At 43.3% G+C, this 19,129-nt stretch overlaps 1 protein-coding gene across 1 annotated transcript in view; it reads right to left on the minus strand.

Annotated features, from left to right (window-relative positions):
- Positions 1-2,521: 2,521 nt before the first annotated feature.
- The window catches only part of RIT2 (Ras like without CAAX 2), a 217,253-nt gene continuing 200,645 nt past the window's right edge, over positions 2,522-19,129 (minus strand). The window contains exon 5 of the mRNA XM_061607402.1: positions 2,522-2,749. Within this exon, the coding sequence (XP_061463386.1) occupies positions 2,522-2,749 (228 nt within the window). The remainder of the gene's footprint in view (positions 2,750-19,129) is intronic.

Genomic DNA, 19,129 nt, shown 5'->3' on the forward strand with positions numbered 1-19,129 from the left:
GATGGGAAACCCATGACGCTCTAGATATTATTGGACTCCAACTCACACCAGCCCTAGCTGTGATGGCCCATGGTCAGGGATGATGGGAGTTGTAGTCCAACAACATTTGGAGGCCCATAGGATGACTACCATTACCTTATGGCAGGGGATTTGGAAGGTTGTCTTGCACAGTGGGCATTCTCCTCCAAATCCTCAGAAGTAAAGGACAAGGCACTACAGCAATGCATGTGAAAATGTCCAGAACAATATAATGGCAGCAAGCAACCAGATTCCAAGCCAGATAAACCTTTCTTTTTTTAAAAAAATGCTGAAACACAGAGAATGGTCAGATTCAACTCTTTACCAGGAGAACAGGTCTGCAAGCAAGCATTTATCAGCATTTACAACATTTGAACACCCTCTTTTTCTACACATCATCTGATCCACACACTTCATGCTGCATTCATCCTAACTATTTTGAACAGACAAAATATTAAACATTACATGGGACAAGCAATCTAGGATGACACAAGAACAAAAGCCAGAGGTAAGGAGCAGCAGTTCACGGTTACTAGAATTTATACCAACCTGTCCCACCCCTAATGTATGCCATTGTGCTCTTACCCTCCCTTAACAGCAAACTAAAATCTATCTATCTATCTATCTATCTATCTATCTATCTATCTATCTATCTATCTATCTCATATGAAAGAGCAAGCAGCAGCATCCTAATCTCTCTCTAAAATTCATTAAAAAAATTTACAAGCAGCAAGATTTTAAACTCTGGTTCCTAATATTGTCATTCTCTAGTGCATCCTTCTCAAACCTGGTGCTCTCCAGATGTTGTGGACTATAATTGCCATCATCGAGTGCCTGATGGTAGTTGTAGTCCAAAACATCTGGAGGGCATCAGGTTGGAGGATGCACTAGTGACATACTTCTCATCAATTCCTGTGTTAGGCTCCCGAGAATGAGATTAACAAGCCTTCCAAGCATCCTGGCACAATGATAATGTGGGCAGTATAAATATCCCGGTTAGATTTAAAGGCATGGCTTAATTGGGCATATATTCCGTCCTGTTTTATGACCGCCCTCCAAGATAATGATTTCATATTGAGAAAAGAATCAAATCTGCAAGGGTGAGGGAAGAGGATGAGCCGGCTCATATATTAGACATTTGTACAAGACACCACAGTACCATATGAAAAAGTAATATATGGCTGATTGTATACATGGATGCTGCTGCAAAATATCAGGACCTCGAAGTAATTGACAGCAAAGTGAGTTATAGTTGTCATCTTCGTAGCGCTATAGTAGATACAGAGCAATCTGTGTCCATCTGAGGTTTGATTATTGGGTGTTGTGGGAAAAAGACTGCTATTTTCCTCCATCCTTACCCTACCTGCTCAATAGAAGTTTCCTTACCACACGGTCCCATCCCTTGGTGGAGGCATCCTGACTAATTAGGAAAAGCAGTCAGAACAGTACCCCGGTTGGGTTATGATTCATGACAGTAACTGTGGCTAAGATCTTTCTGTGCTTTGCCTAATTAGCTAGGGTTAAGTGTTATGGATTATTTAGGTTGGGGGAATGTAAATCAAGAATCTTGGTGCCTGGAGAAGTAGGGGAATATAACAAAAACTGGGCGATCTATGGTAGAAGCCGGTACTGTGAGAAGTCAAATGGGGTGTGATTATTTTTCATCACAATACAAAACCCTAAAACAAATATATAACTGCTGGCAACACAAGGCCCTTATGATGCTTGGGTTTTGGAAGGTATTTCATAAAGGCCTTTACAAGTACTTACAATATGCCTTAAACATAACATTTGAGATCTGTCAGCAGGCCTTGTAGGTTACGCCATCACCAAACAAATGCCGTGCTGCTGGGATGTATGAGAGGGACATTTTGGTGGTGACACCCTGGCTGTGGGTGCTAACATTAGCTGGTTTTCAGTGACAAATGAAACATTTCTTTTCTGATGGGCCTTTTGAGTTAACAGCACTGGGCATTGCAGCAGAAATGATAGTTGGAAGAGCTGTGTACGTTGTGTTTTGTGTTATAGTTGCCTTGTAAATATTTTATTGCTTTGTTTGTGTAGTTGTATGTTGTGATCAGTATGGAGATTGATTTATTATGAAGAGTAGGATAGTAGAATATAAATAGTGGATGATATCCAAAGTTAGTCACACTCAGAGTAGTCCCAGTGAAATAAATGGACTTAAGTAATTAAATCCCATTTATTTCAATGGGTCTACTTTGCGTATTCCTTGGATGGCTATTAGCCTTTATAAATAAATATATAAACATGACTGCCCATCAAATAAGAGACACCCACAGTGCATTTTCCTTTCCATTAAATGTATTAAATGCATCCTAATCTTTTCTTTCCCACCGTGCACAGAACCTCACCCAAAGTTAGAAGACTGACCCCATGTAAAAGGGACACTGAAAAATAAGACCATATAAGATTATGCTTTTTGGAATTTCTATGGAATGTTGGGCCAGGACAATTCCCCGACGCTGCATAGGGACCACCATCAAGAAGGGACTTCCTTTTTCTTCTTCAAAGATCCTTTCAGCTTCTGCCACAGACTATCCTTGCTCTTCAACTTCCCATCTGCCAGGAGCAGAGACTTCTCCCTCTTTCGGATTTCTCTCACGAGCTTGTGAAAAACATCATCAATGTAGAAATGCAAGGCAGCCGAGGTCTCAAAGAAAGGGCAGGCATACTGTCTAGCCAAGTTCACTCCTTCTTCTCTGGAGACCTACAACAACAACAAATGAAGATTGTGTTTGTAAAGAAGTAAGCATCAAGCAGGAATTGACTGTAGGTCTAGCCAGGTCACATCCCAACAAATGACATTAAAGTATACCAGCTATGTTTGTAGACCATCAATATATTTTATATTTTTTATGGACTGTGCACACTTTGAGACTCAGCATTTATATAGTTACCAGGAGACAGAACTAGAAACTGTGTCTTTTGAAGCACTAATATTCAGCACAACATCTTGCCTGATCTTGTGGGATCCGTTTCAACTGAGGACATGGACAAGGTGCTTGCAGTGGTTCAGCCGACAACATACTCTTTCAACCCTTGCTCGTCATGGCTTGTTTGAGCTAGCTGGGGTGGTGGTGGCTAAGGAGAACAGGGAACTCAAGGTCTGGTGAACACAAGGGGGTAGTGCCTGATGCCTTGAAGGAAATCAAAGAGCTGCTACTTCTAAAAAAATCCTAGTTAGACCCCGAGGTTTACCACGAAGTAACAAATAAACATTGTGGGGGTAAGGTGTTCCAAAGGGTGGTGGAGATCCAGCTGCAGACCCTCTTGGAGGACACTGGTTCTCTTGACTCATAAGTCCTAAGTTCAATCCCCAGCATCTCCAGGTAGGCCTGGGAGTGTCTCCTGCCTGAAACCCTGAACAGCCACTGCCAGTCAGTGTAGACAATACTGAGCTAGATGGACCAATGATCTGACTCAGTATAAGGTACTTCATACGTTCTTATGGCTTGGAAACATTCTGATTGATGGCCTTCTTCAAGAGAGGGACAGGTGGAATACAATCCTGTTGCTTCTGTTTGATCTCTCAGTTGCTTTTGATACTGCTGACCACAGTATTCCCCTGGGCTGCCTCTGGTAGTTAGTGGCACTGCATTATAGTGGTTCTTCTCCTACTTACAAGGCTAATCTCACAGAATACCACTGGGGAATTGTGTGTCCACCCCTGGCAGCTGTTGTGCAGGGCACTATTTTATCCTCAATGCTGTTTAATATCTATGTGAAACTGCTAGGAGTGTTGATTAGGAGATTTGGGACATGATGCCATCTGTACACTGATGATGACAGCCAGCTCTATTTCCCTGTTACATATGAATTGGGATAAGACAGAGGCTGCAATCACACTGCACACTTGATTTCATTTCCCTGATGATTCCTCACCTCAACATTTCCTCATTTTATTTGATCTTGCACACAGTGTAAAAGCCAGTTCCAGAAATCAAGTGGAAAGCAGTGGAAGTTTAGCATTCATATCCATGATAAACGATTCCAGAAATAATCCGTGCATGCTTTGAAATCCAGAAAATCACAGGAGTTTTGTGTTAGCTACAATGCAGTGTCCCAGCATGCAACTTATTCCCATCCTTTTGGCTCGCGTCAATTCACCTGTCAAAAATGGATACCACTTTAAACAGTCATGGCTTCCCCAAAAGCATTATGGGGACTTTAGCTTGTTAAGAGGGCTGAGAGTTGTTAGGAGATCCCCCTTAAATTCCCCTTAAAGATTCCCTTTAAAGAGCAGCAATTCCCTGAATGGTCAGGGCACAGTGGTTCAGGAATCATAGAATAGGAGAGTTGAAAGAGTCCAATAAGGCCATTGAGTCCACCCACACACTCAATGCAGGAATCCAAGTTAAAGCATACCCAACAGGTGGCTGTCCAGTTGCCTCTTGAATGCCTCCGGTGTTGGGGGGCCAGCATCTCCCTAGGTCATTGGTTCCATTGTTGTACCACTCTGTTAGGAAACCTTTCCTAATGTTCAAGAATGTTGTTTTGCCAAAGCTGTGGGGCTTTGGGAGATCCTCGACAAGGAAGAAAGCCTTGATTTAAAATGGAGATGAAGAGGTTGTTGCAGGCATTGGAGAGGGGGAATATGGTGGGAGAGACAGAGATAAGATTGGGGAAGGATTTAAACAGGTGGCTAGCAGTAGATGGCCACAAGATTTTGGCCACATCCACACCATACAGTTAAAGTACTGTTATACCACTTTAAGAGCTGTGGGTTCTCCCAAAGAAATCTGAGAACTATAGTTTGTTATGGGTGAATTAGTAATTTTTTGGTATCTTTTTTGTGTGGTGGTGGGAGAGAACACTGTCTGAAATCCTGGAGAGCCATTGCCAGTCAGTGTAAACAATACTGAGTTAGATGAACCAATGGTCTGACTCAGTGTAAGGCAGATTCCTATGTTCCTTTGCTCCCTGAAGACTGTGAGACCTGGCACCCTTACCAGTATCTATCTTGTTGCCTGACCCATTGGACCTCCAACTCCAGCACCCAGCTTGCCTCCCAAGCTTCAGTCTCCCTCCTTTCCTTCTTCCCAGTTATAGTACCACAAGGTGGATTTCAAGAGCTAGAGTACACCTGGTACTTTAGTCCTGATCATTTTGGAAGTGCCTTCCAGGTGGACTTGATCCCATCTAGGCGACTGTTGCCATGGCACTAAAAGAACCTGAGATTCATTGTGGCATAGTAGCTAGAGTGTTGGACTAGGATCTGAGAGAACAGGGTTCAAATCCCTACACAGCCATGAAGCTCACTTTGGTGGCCTTGGAACACTCCCAATTTCTCAACCTAACCTGCCTTACAGGGTTGTGTGAATAAAAATGGGAAAGAGGAGAACCATGCATGCCTCATTCAGCTCCTTGAAGGAAAGGTAGGATATACATGGAATAAGCCTTGTTGGAAGACAGTAAGGCTATTATTGCTTTATAAGCACTACGTTCAAATTCAAAGGCCCTCCTCCGGGTGCCTACTCCGAGGGAAGCTCGGAGAATGGCAACAAGGGAGAGGGCCTTCTCAGCGGTGGCCCCCAAATTATGGAATGATGTTCCTGACAAGATGCGCCTGGTGCCAACACTGTTATCTTTTCGGTGCCAGGTCAAGACTTTCCTCTTCTCCCAGGCATTTTAGCATGTATTTTATATTGTTTAAAATTTTTAACTTGTGTTTTAAATTGTTTTTTAAAAGATGTATTTTAAATTGTATTTGTTTTTAGTTACTGTAAACTGCCCAGAGAGCTTCGGCTATGGGGCAGTATACAATAAATAAATAAATAAAGCTGTTGTACTATAAATGGAGAATACTGTTAAAAACTTGGGGAAACATTTCAGCTTTCAGGTACTTTGGGTAGCTGTATTGTTTGTACTGTCCTCCAGGTTCAAGGAATGTGGTGCCAATGTGTCCAGAGAGTATATCCAAACATTCTCCCTCTTAGTCAGTGCTGCTGGATCTGTTGGCATCTCTACAGCTGTTATAGATAAGTCCAACAGGCTGTGGCCCTTAGTGCTGAAATGTTTTGCAACTGGTTGCTCCACTTTTTTAGTCAAGATTGCCAATTTGTGGTTTGTGAAGCATGTGCGTAGGTCAGTTGTAGTTTTTCCTACATATTGGATGTGACATTTTTTTTGGGGGGGGGGGTTGCATTCAGTGACATAATATTATACTGCAGGACCTGCAGGTGATATTCTGTTTGCTGTAATATGTTCTGCCCATCTAGTGCTTTTAAAAGTAGCTGTCTCCATGAGGTACACACATATGATTCAGTGTTTGGAGTGACAAGGATGAGACCCAGGATTGCTGACAGGTGGCTTAAGTGCAGTTCTCACTAAGAGTCTGCGTAGCTTAGGAGGCTGGTGAAATGTTGCAACGGGAGGCTTGTTGATGGCTCTAGCAAGATGTTCAGAGTTTGCTAGCAATGGGTAGCTTTGCTTGATTGCTCAAACCTCATTATGATGAAGGAGGTTTTCTCTGGAGGGAATGGAGGCTCGGTGGATGTTGCAATCGATAATATGTGGAGGATATAATCTCAGAAGAAGGTGTTCTTTAAGTTCACTGATCCTTCTCTGATATTTATTTTCATTGTTGCAAATATGTTTGATTCTCCGAGCTAAGCTATACACAGTGTTTTTCTTTATATGTTTAGGACGGCAGGAGTTCCAGTTTAGATAGGTGTGGGCATCAGTAAGTTTGCTGTGGAGATAAGAGGCTATTTTTGTTGTTTTCAATGGTGAGGAGGACATCAAGAAAAGGGATGTGTGGATTATCATTTGTACTGTTAAATGTAAACTTAATAGATGGATGGATAGAGTTGATGTAATTTTCTAAGTTCTAAGCTCTCTTACCCATTTGTCCAGATATATATCCCATTGAAATTCTGGTTGTGGCTTTTGCCAGCCTCCCCTCAGAAAATTACAAGTGAGATTAAATGGAATGCTGACAGCATGCGGAGGCAGTGATGGATGACCTGCCATCTTTCAAGACAGCTAGCACTATGCTAAGGTCAGCTCCCGCACACCAAAAGGACACAGTGGAGGGGGAGAAAAATGCCAAGAGTGGGGTGCAGCTTGGCAGGTACGGCCAATCTCTGGGCCCGACTTGACAGGAGTTTTTCTTTTTCTACATCACCTCGGGAGGAAGCAAGCAAGCAAACAAATCAATACCCTAACTGTGCTTTTGGGATCTATATGTTAAGCAAACCTTTACCACCCCTGCTCACGCTGTTCCCGTGTTTCTGCTTCTCCTTCTAACTTTGTCAAGACAGCATCAAACTCCCCATTCCAAGTGTGTTTTTGCTTGGAGAGTTATCATTAACTAAAGCAGTTAAATCAGTCTGGCAGATTTGGAGGTGGGTCTCCAAAGCAGGGAAGCGATCAATCTCTCCCTGCGCATGGCACACCTGCAGCTACGGCAATCAGCAATGCTCTTAGCCCAAGACAGGCTCTGCCACTCATTAAAGGCAGAGGGGTTGCCATGACGAGGCTGTGTAGGCCCCAGGTGGAATGATAATTGGAACAAAGCTTCTCTTAATGTTACTGTTTGTACCTGACTACCTTTCATTGGCTGTAAAAACCAGACTGGGTTAACTTTCTTTCGTTTGTTGTTAAGATCTATATCTTACCTAACCCGGAATCAGGGAAAGGGGAGTAGAGCTTTCTAGAACATCAGAAGTGCCTGCTGGATCAGGCCAAAGGAGGCCCATCCAGTCCAGCATCCTGTTCTCACAGTGGCCAACCAGATGGCCCTGAGAAGCCTGCAAGCAGGACCTGAGTTCAAAAGCATTCTCCCCTCCTGCATCCTGCCTCTGACAGTGGAAGAACAACATAGCCATGGTGGCTAGTAACCACTGACAGCCTTCTCCTCCATGAATTTGTCTAACACCCTTTCAAAGCCATCCAAGGTGGTGGCCATCACTGCCTCTTGTGGGAGCGAATTCCATGCTGCTGCGTAAAAAAGTGGTTTCTTTCGTCTGTCCTTTCAATATTCCTAATCAAGATTAGACAAACTAGTGGAAGAGGAGGCAGTCGACAGCCAAACAGGATAAGGAGGATATCCAGAGCAGTTTAGAAGGCAGATTGAAACCTCCAAAATGGACATGACCTTTGGGCCCTTCACACCTCCATACAGACAGGGATCAACAGATAGAGTTTGTTTCCCCCTAGAAGAATGTAGCGATGACAGAAGATTTTCCTGTTGATTTCTTCCTTCTGTGCAGCTAATGCTAGCTCCTTTACATTGATGTGGGATGGCACAGTTGCTATCTCCTCTCTGATTCCTCCCACATCATTCCTGGGATGTCTGCCCATGCTGGTTAAGCTTTTGACCATTTGCACAACATGCAAGCAATGCCCTGTCACAGTCTTCCCCAACCTGGTGCCCTCTAGATGTGCTGGCTGGGGCTGATAGGAGCTGTATTCCAAAATAACAGAAAGGCACCAAAGTTATCCTTTGTGAGGTCCGTCATCATTTGCATGTCACATAAAATGTGCCGGGAAGCTTCAATACCTTTTTTTTCCCTTTTGCATATTCTCAGAAAATATAAAACTACACACGACAAAGATCCCCTACACAACATTACAAACAACAAGAAGAAGACCCAGAACTTTATAAAAATGTATATTAAATTCTCATAGCTGCAGTGCCCCATACAGACATCTGTAGAACATCTTATTGGAGTTTTGCCCAAAGGAATTAGGCCAATGCTCTATAGTAACTAGCATGGTCATTGATTGTCTGTACATGATGTCAGGTGTGGGGTGGGCATGGCTTGGGGAAAACAGCCTCGGAGGCTTAATTAGGATTCCCCACTCCTGGGAGAGAGAGAGAGAGAGAGAGAATATGGCTTTTAGCTCTGTGTCTGTCCAGTTTTTATTCTTCCTACTGCCCAAGACCTTGTAGGGCAACTGCCAGTCAGAGAAGTAAATGACAGGCTAGACAGACCAATGGTTGGAGGCAGCTTAATCTGTTCAAACAACTAGCCTACACACACTCTCCTTGAAAGTCCCCAAAAAACTCTGAAGCCTCCTCTTTTTTTCTCACTAGAGAGGCCCAAACCCCAGCATCAATTTAACCAAACTTACCCATCTGTCAAGGAGAGAGAGTTTTACTAAAGCAGGCTAATTGTTGTATGCAAAAGGAAGGCCGCCCATAACTCTCATTTGATTTGCAAGCCGAGAAAATGATGTCCCTCAAACTATTGGCTGCATGCACCAACAGTTGTGGACTTAATGCTGTTTATACAGACTAGGTTTAAAACCACTAAATCAATCTGCAATTTAACATGGAGAAGATTAAGAACACACAGACACATCTGCTGACTTGGTTCAGAAGTGACAGTTCTTGCTCCTCACGTTTTATCCCTCAAAGCCTCCTCTTGTCTAGGGCAGGATTGATGGGGGAGTTTAAGGCAATATTATACTAAAAAAAAAAAAGGTTTCAAGAACAATGGCCCCAGGGCTCAAACACACAAGACACTCCGATCACCTTGCAGCATCCCTGGCTGACTTCTGTGTCTAACATGAGCTGTGAAGATCTCAGCATCAATCATCAAGGAGAGTGATTAAGGGTCGATTTCTCCCCAAAGCATTTTGCACATTTTTGAAATTATCTGTAATCTATACAGTTGTGCTGATTGCAATGCCGTCACTGACCTTATTGATGATTGGAAGAGGGCTGCCAAAAGAGGGGTAAACCCCCCCTCTCTAGAGGCATACCTTTGAGAATGTAAATAAGGGTGTTGCTTAGAAGATGTGGTCTTGATTGAGATGAGATAGGGTGTCTGTGTGACCTACTTTACAGAGAGCAGACCTCTGTTTGAAAGGATCCTCTATTTGACGGAGTCCTCTATTTGATGGGCTCCTTCTGGGAGGAAGGGTGGGATATACATTTAATAAACAAACACATTAATTAATGTTTGAAGGACTGTTCGGTCTGAGTCTGGATTAAAGATAAATAAACATAAGAAAGGGGAGGGGGAGTCTTGAAGTTACCTATTGATAATTAGCACTTGGACAGCAAACTGAGAAGGCATACAGTTCACCTGGTCACAGTCTTCCCCACTAGGGTGAGATGTATTACATTAAAATCACAGCAATTATTTCTAAACTCACACCTACACATATAAATTAGTGTATGCACAATTTATGCAAATCTGTTTCTTCCTTGTTTTGTTCTTTTTTTGGTGATGCATAAGCAGCTACCCTAGATGAGGAATGAGAATGAGAGAGTGCCTTAACTCCTAGATACTTCAGAGATAACATTTGCGAATAAACTATGTGATCTGAGCTATTGTCCACTGAATTTTAGATGTGTAGGGCAGTTTGAATAGCACACCTTCATAGTGATAGCTGGCGCTATTGAAGGCTGAACATTTGTAAGAGATGAGGAGGGAGGCAAGACGCGGGCACATCTTTACCTTACATTTAAAGCAGTATGATATCACTAACAGCTTCTCCCAAAAAAGCCTGGAAAGGTTGCTGAGAATAGTTAGGAGAACCCCTCACAGTTAATCCCTCCTGCTAGGGATCCCTGGGAAATGAGGCTCCGTGAGGCGAATAGGGAGTCACCTAATAACTCATAGAATTGGAAGGGGCCTATAAGGCCATCGAGACCAACCCCCTGTTCAAGGCAGGAATCCAAATTATAGCATACCCGCCAGATGGCTGTCCAGCTGCCTCTTGAATGCCTCCAGAGTTGGAGAGTCCACTACCTCTCTAGGTCATTGCTTCCATTGTTGTACATTGATCTAACAGTTAGGAAGTTTTTCCTGATGTCCAGTCGAAATCTGGCTTCCTGTAACTTGAGCCCATTATTCCAAGTCCTGCACTCTGGGACGATCGAGAAGAGATCCCAGCCCTCCTCTGTGTGGCAACCTTTCAAGTACTTGAAGAGTGCTATCATATCTCCCCTCAGTCTTCTCTTCTTGAGGCTAAACATGCTTGGTTCTTTCAGTCTCTCCTCATAGGGCTTTGTTTCCAGTCCCCTAATCATCCTCATTGCCCTCCTCTGAGCTTGTTCCAGGTTGCAGTCGAGGGGCGAAATAAGACACAGAGACATCAGCTTGGGTTGAACAAGGGCCACTTTATTAAATTACAGCAAACAAAACCCAATTTAAAGTGACCTGCAGAGGGAAACCTAGGTGCGGGAACTGTCTATAAGCAAGTAGCTTGCCACACAGCTCTTGGGCGACCAGCCCCTGCTGGGGCAAGGGCAAGCCCATCTGCTTACCCTTTACCCCGGCCACACCTTGTAGGTGAGTAGGGGGGCCTTCCCACGTCATCCCCACCCGGGGCCGTATAACCCCTGGGTAGATGAGGATAAGTTGGCCCCAGAAGCAGCCCATACCAACTTCGGTTGGTAGCCCAGCTACGTCCCTATCTGAGTAAGGAGGACCTCTCATCAGTGGTACATGCTATGGTAACCTCGCGTCTGGACTACTGCAATGCGCTTTACGTAGGGCTACCTTTGAAGACGATTCGGAAGCTACAGCTAGTGCAAAATGCGGCAGCCAGACTGCTAACAAGAACTAAGCGGTCTGAGCATATAACACCTGTGCTAGCCCGTTTGCACTGGCTTCCAATATGCTTCCGGGCCAGATTCAAAGTGTTGGTACTTACCTATAAAGCCTTATACGGTGCGGGACCACGATATCTGTCGGAACGCCTCTCCCGATATGAACCGGCCCGTACACTACGGTCTACTACGAAGGCCCTCCTCCGGGTTCCGACTCATAGGGAAGCCCGGAGAGTGGTGACAAGATCTAGGGCCTTCTCAGTGGTGGCCCCCGAACTATGGAATGGTCTCCCCGAGGAGGTGCGCCTGGCGCCGACACTATCATCTTTTCAGCGCCAGGTTAAAACCTTTCTCTTCTCTGAGGCATTTTAATTCCTGTTAATTGTAAATTATTATATTTTGATTTTAGACTGTACAGTTTTGTGTACAGTTTTGTGTTATTTTTATTGTATTTTTTAATGTTCACCGCCCAGAGAGCTGTTGCTAGTCAGGCGGCATATAAGCTTAATTAAATAAATAAATAAATAATAAATATCCTGCCCTCGAGCCGTAAAGCCCTGACAGACAGGCCTCCGGAACCGCCAATCACCTCCAAAGGTGCCTAAGGGGGCCACCTAGCTGTCCTTACCTATTTCCCTTCCCGCACCTTCCCGCACCAGTGCAAGATGCATAGCCCAGTAGGGCACTGACCTGTCTAATACATTCAAGTTAGCCAAATAAGCCAAAACCACCTATTAAACACAACGCCCCCTAACCCAATTCCGTCCCACTCCCATGGTGTGGAGCAGGCAAAAAACCTGCCCACCAACGAGGGTGGGCAGGATAAAAATTCCTACTCGGCCCCGAAGCAACCCCTAGGCACACCATAAAACAGGGCGAGAGGGGTGGGCGTCACGCTGGCAAAGAGGAAGGTAGAAGGGGCGGCTGGACTTAAATAAGCCCCAAAGCCCTGCCCCTCCACACTGCACATCGCACGCACACAATAGGTGCAACGCGCGACGTTGCCCCAAACAAAGATGGAGGCGGCAGCTTTGCCCCCATCTGCAACCATGCTCCACTCGTCAGCTGCGCGGTGAGCAGGGCATCATTTGTCTGGAACTTTCAACACCCTTAAATAAATAAAAAATAAAATAAACAAACTACAGTTCCTAGGATTCTTTGGGGAAATCCATGACTGCTTAAAATGAAATAATAGTGTTAAGATGTAAGGTGCAGATGTGACCATAATCACAAGTGTCCACAAAAATATTTTTTGGGGGACAAGGTCTCTGGATTTTTACTACAGGTCATCATAGGCTGGAGCATTGGGCTGAAAATAACAGAATGAAATTCAACAGAGAAAAATGCAAAGTTCTACACTTAGGAAAAAGAAACCAAATGCACAGTTATAAGATGGAGGATACTTGGCTCAGCAGTACGACACGTGAGAAGGATCTTGGAATTGTTGTTGATCACAAGCTGAATATGAGCCAACAGAGTGATGTGGCTGCAAAAAAGGCAAATGCTATATTAGGCTTCATTAACAGTAGTATAGTTTCCAAATTGTGTGAAGTACTAGTTCCCCTCTATTCAGCACTGGTTAGGCCTCATCTTGAATACTGCATCCAGTACTGGTCTCCGCACTTCAAGAAGAATGCAGACAAACTGGAATGGGTTCAGAGGAGGGCTATGAGGATGATCAGGGGACTGGAAACAAAGCCCTATGAGGAGAGACTGAAAGAACTGGGCATGTTTAGCCTGGAGAAGAGAAGACTGAGGGGAGATAGGATAGCACTCTTCAAGTACATGAAAGGTTGTCACATAGAGGAGGGCCAGGATCTCTTCTCAATCGTCCCAGAGTGCAGGACACGGAATAATGGGCTCAAGTTGCAGGAAGCCAGATTTCGACTGGACATCAGGAAAAACTTCCTAACTGTTAGAGCCATACGACAATGGAACCAATGACCTAGAGAGGTAGTGAGCTCTCCGACACTGGAGGCATTCAAGAGGCAGCTGGACAGCCATCTGTTGGGAATGCTTTGATTTGGATTTCTGCATTGAGGAGGGGGTTGGACTTGATGGCCTTATAGGCCCCTTCCAACTCTACTATTCTATGATTCTATGATCAGCAACCCATCCCAACCACCATCACATTTAGAATTTGTCGGGAATGTCTTCCTTGCCCCCATCTGTGGACACCCTGAGCCATAATCTTGTTTCCATTCTGTGCCATGCATAGAGTGACTGGGCCTGTGCAAAATCCCATTCTTTTTGCCTTCCCTTAAATAACCTAACCCACTTAAGTCCATTTATTTCAATGGTCTACTTTGATTATGGCTTAGTTGGATTTCTCCCAATGTAATTTTGAAAGTTGGAATTTATTGAGAAGGTTGGCCCATCTCATCAAATGCAACAATTGACTATTTATTTAATATAATTTATATACTTTAATATAATTTATATACCGCTTGAATGTAAAGACGTCTAAGCGGTTTACAAAAAAATCTTTGAAATGATCAAGAAGGATGCAGACAAACTAGAACAGTTTCAGAAGAGGGCAACATGGATGATCAGGGGACTGGAAACACAGCCCTATGAGGAGAGACTGAAAGAACTGGGCATATTTAGCCTGTAGAAGAGAAGACTGAGGGGAGATAGGATAGCACTCTTCAAGTACATGAAAGGTTGTCACATAGAGGAGGGCCGGGATCTCTTCTCCATTGTCCCAGAGTGGAGGACATGGAATAATGGGCTCAGGTTGCAGGAAGCCAGATTTTGACTGGGCATCAGGAAAAACTGTGTGGGGATGCTATTGCTATTGTTTTGTTGTTGTTTATTGTTATGTTTTTATAGTGTGTTTTATTTGTTTGTATTTTAACATTGTGTAAGTTACTTGGGGACCTTTGGGTATCAAACAACTAATAAATATGTTGTTGTTGTTCATGATGATGATGATAAGAGGAGGAGGAAGTTGGAAAAGTGGCATTCTTTCTCATATTCTCTTTCAGCTTTATGTCCTTTTCAAGGTTCAGATTAATTCTACCAAATGTGATTTTTACCCAAATCTATTTGAAAACCAAGGAGTGCATCTTTCTGTCTGTCTCTTTCTCTTTGGAATGGAGCTCTGTGGAAGGGGGGTGGGAGACGTGACCATTCAAATATGCCCACAGATTAGCAACTGCTTCTTTAATAATATGTAGAACCAGAGGGCCCTTTGGTCTGATCCAAATTACACTACCAATTAAAACTGCAAGGCACTGAAGACTGGATGGGGTGGGGGCAGGGAGATAAGTTTTTGATTATTGCAAGGGGAAAGCAAGTTAAATGCAAACAATGGGGGAAGAGCTGTGAATGACACGTTTTTGTGCACTTGCTTCCAGTCATCACCTGCCAGATTCCATGCTTCTGATCCCTTCTTCAGCCTTAGTAGGGGAGATCACAGAAATGCTCGGGGCAATCTGTCAGAAACCAGGTTGTCACATTTCCCAGCATTAGGGCTCTCAATTTCCCCAGAAATAGCCTGAGTGTTTTAACATGACCACTTCTTCAGCTTTGCGAAAGATGCACTTGGCACCCACAAACTGTGGCAAACACCAAATAGGGCATGAGCTCCTGTATTAGAAATCTATTCTCATATGACTTAGTACTCATTTAACAGTTCATATCACCCGAAGCACATCACAGACACTGTCTCAGGAACCATTGCTACCCTTGCCCTTTAAGGTACGTGTTATTACCAAGTTCATAATTCCATGGAAGGGCTGCAGCTCAATAGAAGGGCATCTGCTTTGCATGCAGAAGGTCCCAGGTGCAATCTGAATGTCTCCAGATAGAGCTGGGAATGTACTCTGTCTGAAATCCTGGAGAGCCCCTGACCGACACTATTGTAGACAACAGTGAGCTAGATGGACTAGATGGACTTGGTATAAGGCAGCTTCCCATGATCCTATGGTCTGGGATACAAATTTCACCAACTCAAAAACCCCTGAAATCTTCCCCAGTTCAGATTTTACATTATGGGGTATGAGCATCAGAGAGAAGGATCAGACTCCAGTGCTCATCCAGTGATGTCATCAACATCAGTGTAACAGCACCTGATTTTGGTCCTTAATTGGTTTAAGATGGGCAAGCCATTTTACAATTTTAGAGGGAAGCCCAAGCCCAGTTATGAATGAAACAGCAGTGGGGTGTCTAACCATCACTATTTCTCCTCTCATCCCCCCGGAGAGAGGTTGAGAAAATGGCTTGTTTTTAAAACCACCTAGCAACTTCAAAACTGAGGTCACATTTGAACTCAAAACTTTGAGGATTGAAGTCATTTTCTTAACTACTGTATACATACACCCAGAACATGTTTTCACCCAACCGGGTCATTTGCGTGTACATGCATATTTTTTTAAAAAATGGCAGAATTAATTAGACAGCAGTATAATCGTGTGTCTTTTATCAGACAACGTTTCATCCTTCCTGGATTTTCTCTCCACCCCACTCCACCCATTGCTTTGTCTTATCGCCACAACATACAGCAGTCTGCTTTGATTTCCCCCCTTCTATTTTTCTCTAAAATGCTGGAAAGAAGAAAGCCCAAAGACAAAAGGGTGACAATTAAAACTTATCAGGGGAAGTGATGCTTATCTCTCAGGTACAGTCCTTCTCTTCTATAGCTAGTAAAATCAGGTAGCACACGACCACAGCATCCAGCATTTCCTGTTATAAGTCATTGTATTTATCAGATAGAACAGACATCAAAAAGTCCTTTTGTGTGTCATTGAATTTCTATCAAGCTGGCGATATCTTTGTTCTTGAAAAGGAACCCGCTGTCAAGAGTTTTTATACTACCCTTTGGAACTTCATTTTCCAGACCCACTGATATGCCTTTGACATCCTTGCGGCCGTATACAATATTTTTTGTCAGAACACACACACTTCTATCTCTGCCTAGACACTGCTTTTGTCCAAAATCAAAACCTTGCATGCCAGTTGCTGCTGTGCTAATATTAAGCCAACCAGTTTGTTTTCCCACTGAATACACAGGTGCAAAATTTTATTTTGAGGAGGAGTAGGACAATGATCATGTTTGGCCTCACCAAAAGTAGTGATGGTGGAGAAATTTGTCTCAGTTCACTTTTAAGCTGGGTTTATCAAATTTGCACTCTCCAAAACAATATGAGAACTGAAAAACTGCCATCCTTCAAAATTCACATTTTTCTTAATTTTGTAATGCAGATTTCCAACTAAACGATGTTTACAAACCTGCATATATTAGGGGAAAATGTGTATTAAAATGAATATACTAGTGAAGATAACATACAAAAGTGCATTAAGTTAGCAGAAACTGCTTGCAAAAATGGGTTCATTAGTCAAAACTGCATACAGAAATGTGCTTCTTGGGAGAAATTCACACTAAAATGCTGAAGATTTTTCATAAGGGTTTTTAAAAATTGCTGCAGAAACCTGGAGCATTGAATTTACAATTGTAAAAATGAGAAATTGTGAGAACCAAAACTGATTCTTCCACCCTACCAAAAAGTGACATGGCGTGATTGGAAGAGTTCACTCCAATGGTGGCAATTCCATGTTCATCAGGGCAAGGATGTCCTGATTTGCTGGGGGCGGGGGGGAGGTTGGGTGTGTGTTTCAGTTTAACATTGCATTATTATTTAAGGCCATTTTTCACATGATGGGGGCAGCCTTGAATGGGGGGGTGATTTCAAAGGACACCTGAAGTTCTTCAAAATATTGGGGGAGTTTGCCGCAGGTCTCCCATCCCTCCCCTAGTGGGACTAAGAAACAGTGGGCTCCGACTGGGAGAAAGGGAGGGATAGATAGATAGATAGATAGATAGATAGATAGATAGATAGATAGATAGATAGATAGATAGATAGATAGATAGATAGATAGATAGATAGATAGATGTTGTTATATGCCTTCAAGTCGATTATGACTTATGGTGACCCTATGAATCAGTGACCACCAAGAGCATCTGTCACGAACCACCCTGTTCAGATTTTGTAAATTCAAGTCTGTGGCTTCCTTTATGGAATCAATCCATCACTTGTTTGGTCTTTCACTTTTTCTACTTCCTTCGGTTTTTCCCAGCATTATTGTCTTTTCTGGTGAATCATTTCTTCTCATTATGTCCAAAGTATGATAACCTCAGTTTCATCATTTTAGCTTCTAGTGATAGACAGATAGATTGATAGATACATAGATAAGAAACAGACCCTGAGCTTGGAATGCACAGATTAAGCCAGGGGTTATGTCAACCAAGGATTACTGTGTGGTGTAGCAGTTCAAGTGTTGGACTTAGACTGAGGAGGCCCAGGCTCAAATCCCCATTGAGCTACAAGCCTCAATGGCTACTCATTATCTCTCAGACTAGCCTATCTCACATTGAAGGGAAAGGGCTGCAGCTCAGAGGCAGAGCAATAGTCATCATGGCTAGTAGCCTTTGATAGATTGATAGGTCTGGTAGGGACCCCTATCTGAAACCCTGGAGAGCCACTACAGCAGCCTTTCCCAACCTTTGGGTCCCCAGATGTTGTTGGACTACAACTCCCATCAACCCCAGCCAGCATGGCTAATGGTCAGGAGTGATGGGAATTGTAGTCCAGCAACATCTGGGAACCCAAAGGTTGGGAAAGGCTGCACTACAGTCATAGTAAACAAAAGTGATCTAGATGGACTCTTGGTCTGCATCAGTATAAGGTGGCTTCCTATGTTCCCTATGCCTGGACTTAATTGGAAGTTGGGTTGAGGAGAAAGGTGACACCTCGACCCTATCCCACCAACCTGAATACAAAAGTGGGGGTAAAAATAATAAAATAAAAAATGGGAGGAGGAGGAGGAAAGCATCCTATGGCTGGGCTTGGAAGAGGCATTCCCAATCCTTCCTCACTTGAAAGGTGCTTCGATTAAACAGGCCAGACCTTTGCTTTGGGTTCTACTGCATCAGTGAAGGAACTGACACAGATCAGACTTACTCTAATGCAGTGGTCACCAACCTTTTGGGGCCAGTGGGCACATTTGGCATTTTGAGAAAATGGCTGTCACTGTGTGTGTGTGTGTGTGTGTGTGTGTCAAAGTGTGGCAAGTGTGGTGGCACCTATCTGTGGAATTCCCTCCCCTTAAATATCAGACAGGCACCATCTCTGTTATCTTTTCGGCGCCTACTGAAGACCTTCCTCTTTCAACAAGCCTTTTAAGTTGAGACCTTATCCCAGTCTGCGACTGTGTTGGAATTGCTTTTTAATATGTTTTTAAATCTTTTTTTTTTTAATATGTTTTTAACCTTTTTAAAAAAGTATGTCTAGAAAGCTTTTAAAAAATGTTTTTAAAGATATTTTGTTTTAATGTATTTTAAAGTCTGTTTTTATGATGTTTTAAAGTGTTTTTGGTGCTTTTGTTTGCTGCCCTGGGCTCCTGCTGGGAGGAAGGGTGGGATATAAATAAAATAATAAAATAAATAAAATAATACATAAAAGGGTTGCCATGGAGGCATGGCATAGCACAAGATGGCTGCCATGGGACCATGACATAACACAAAATGGCTGCTGCATCTAAAAGGGCAGAGCGGGAGAACCTCAAAAAAGGTGTGGA

The sequence above is a fragment of the Rhineura floridana genome, chromosome 1, assembly GCF_030035675.1.
Source record: "Rhineura floridana isolate rRhiFlo1 chromosome 1, rRhiFlo1.hap2, whole genome shotgun sequence".
In the NCBI taxonomy this organism is placed as follows: domain Eukaryota; kingdom Metazoa; phylum Chordata; class Lepidosauria; order Squamata; family Rhineuridae; genus Rhineura; species Rhineura floridana.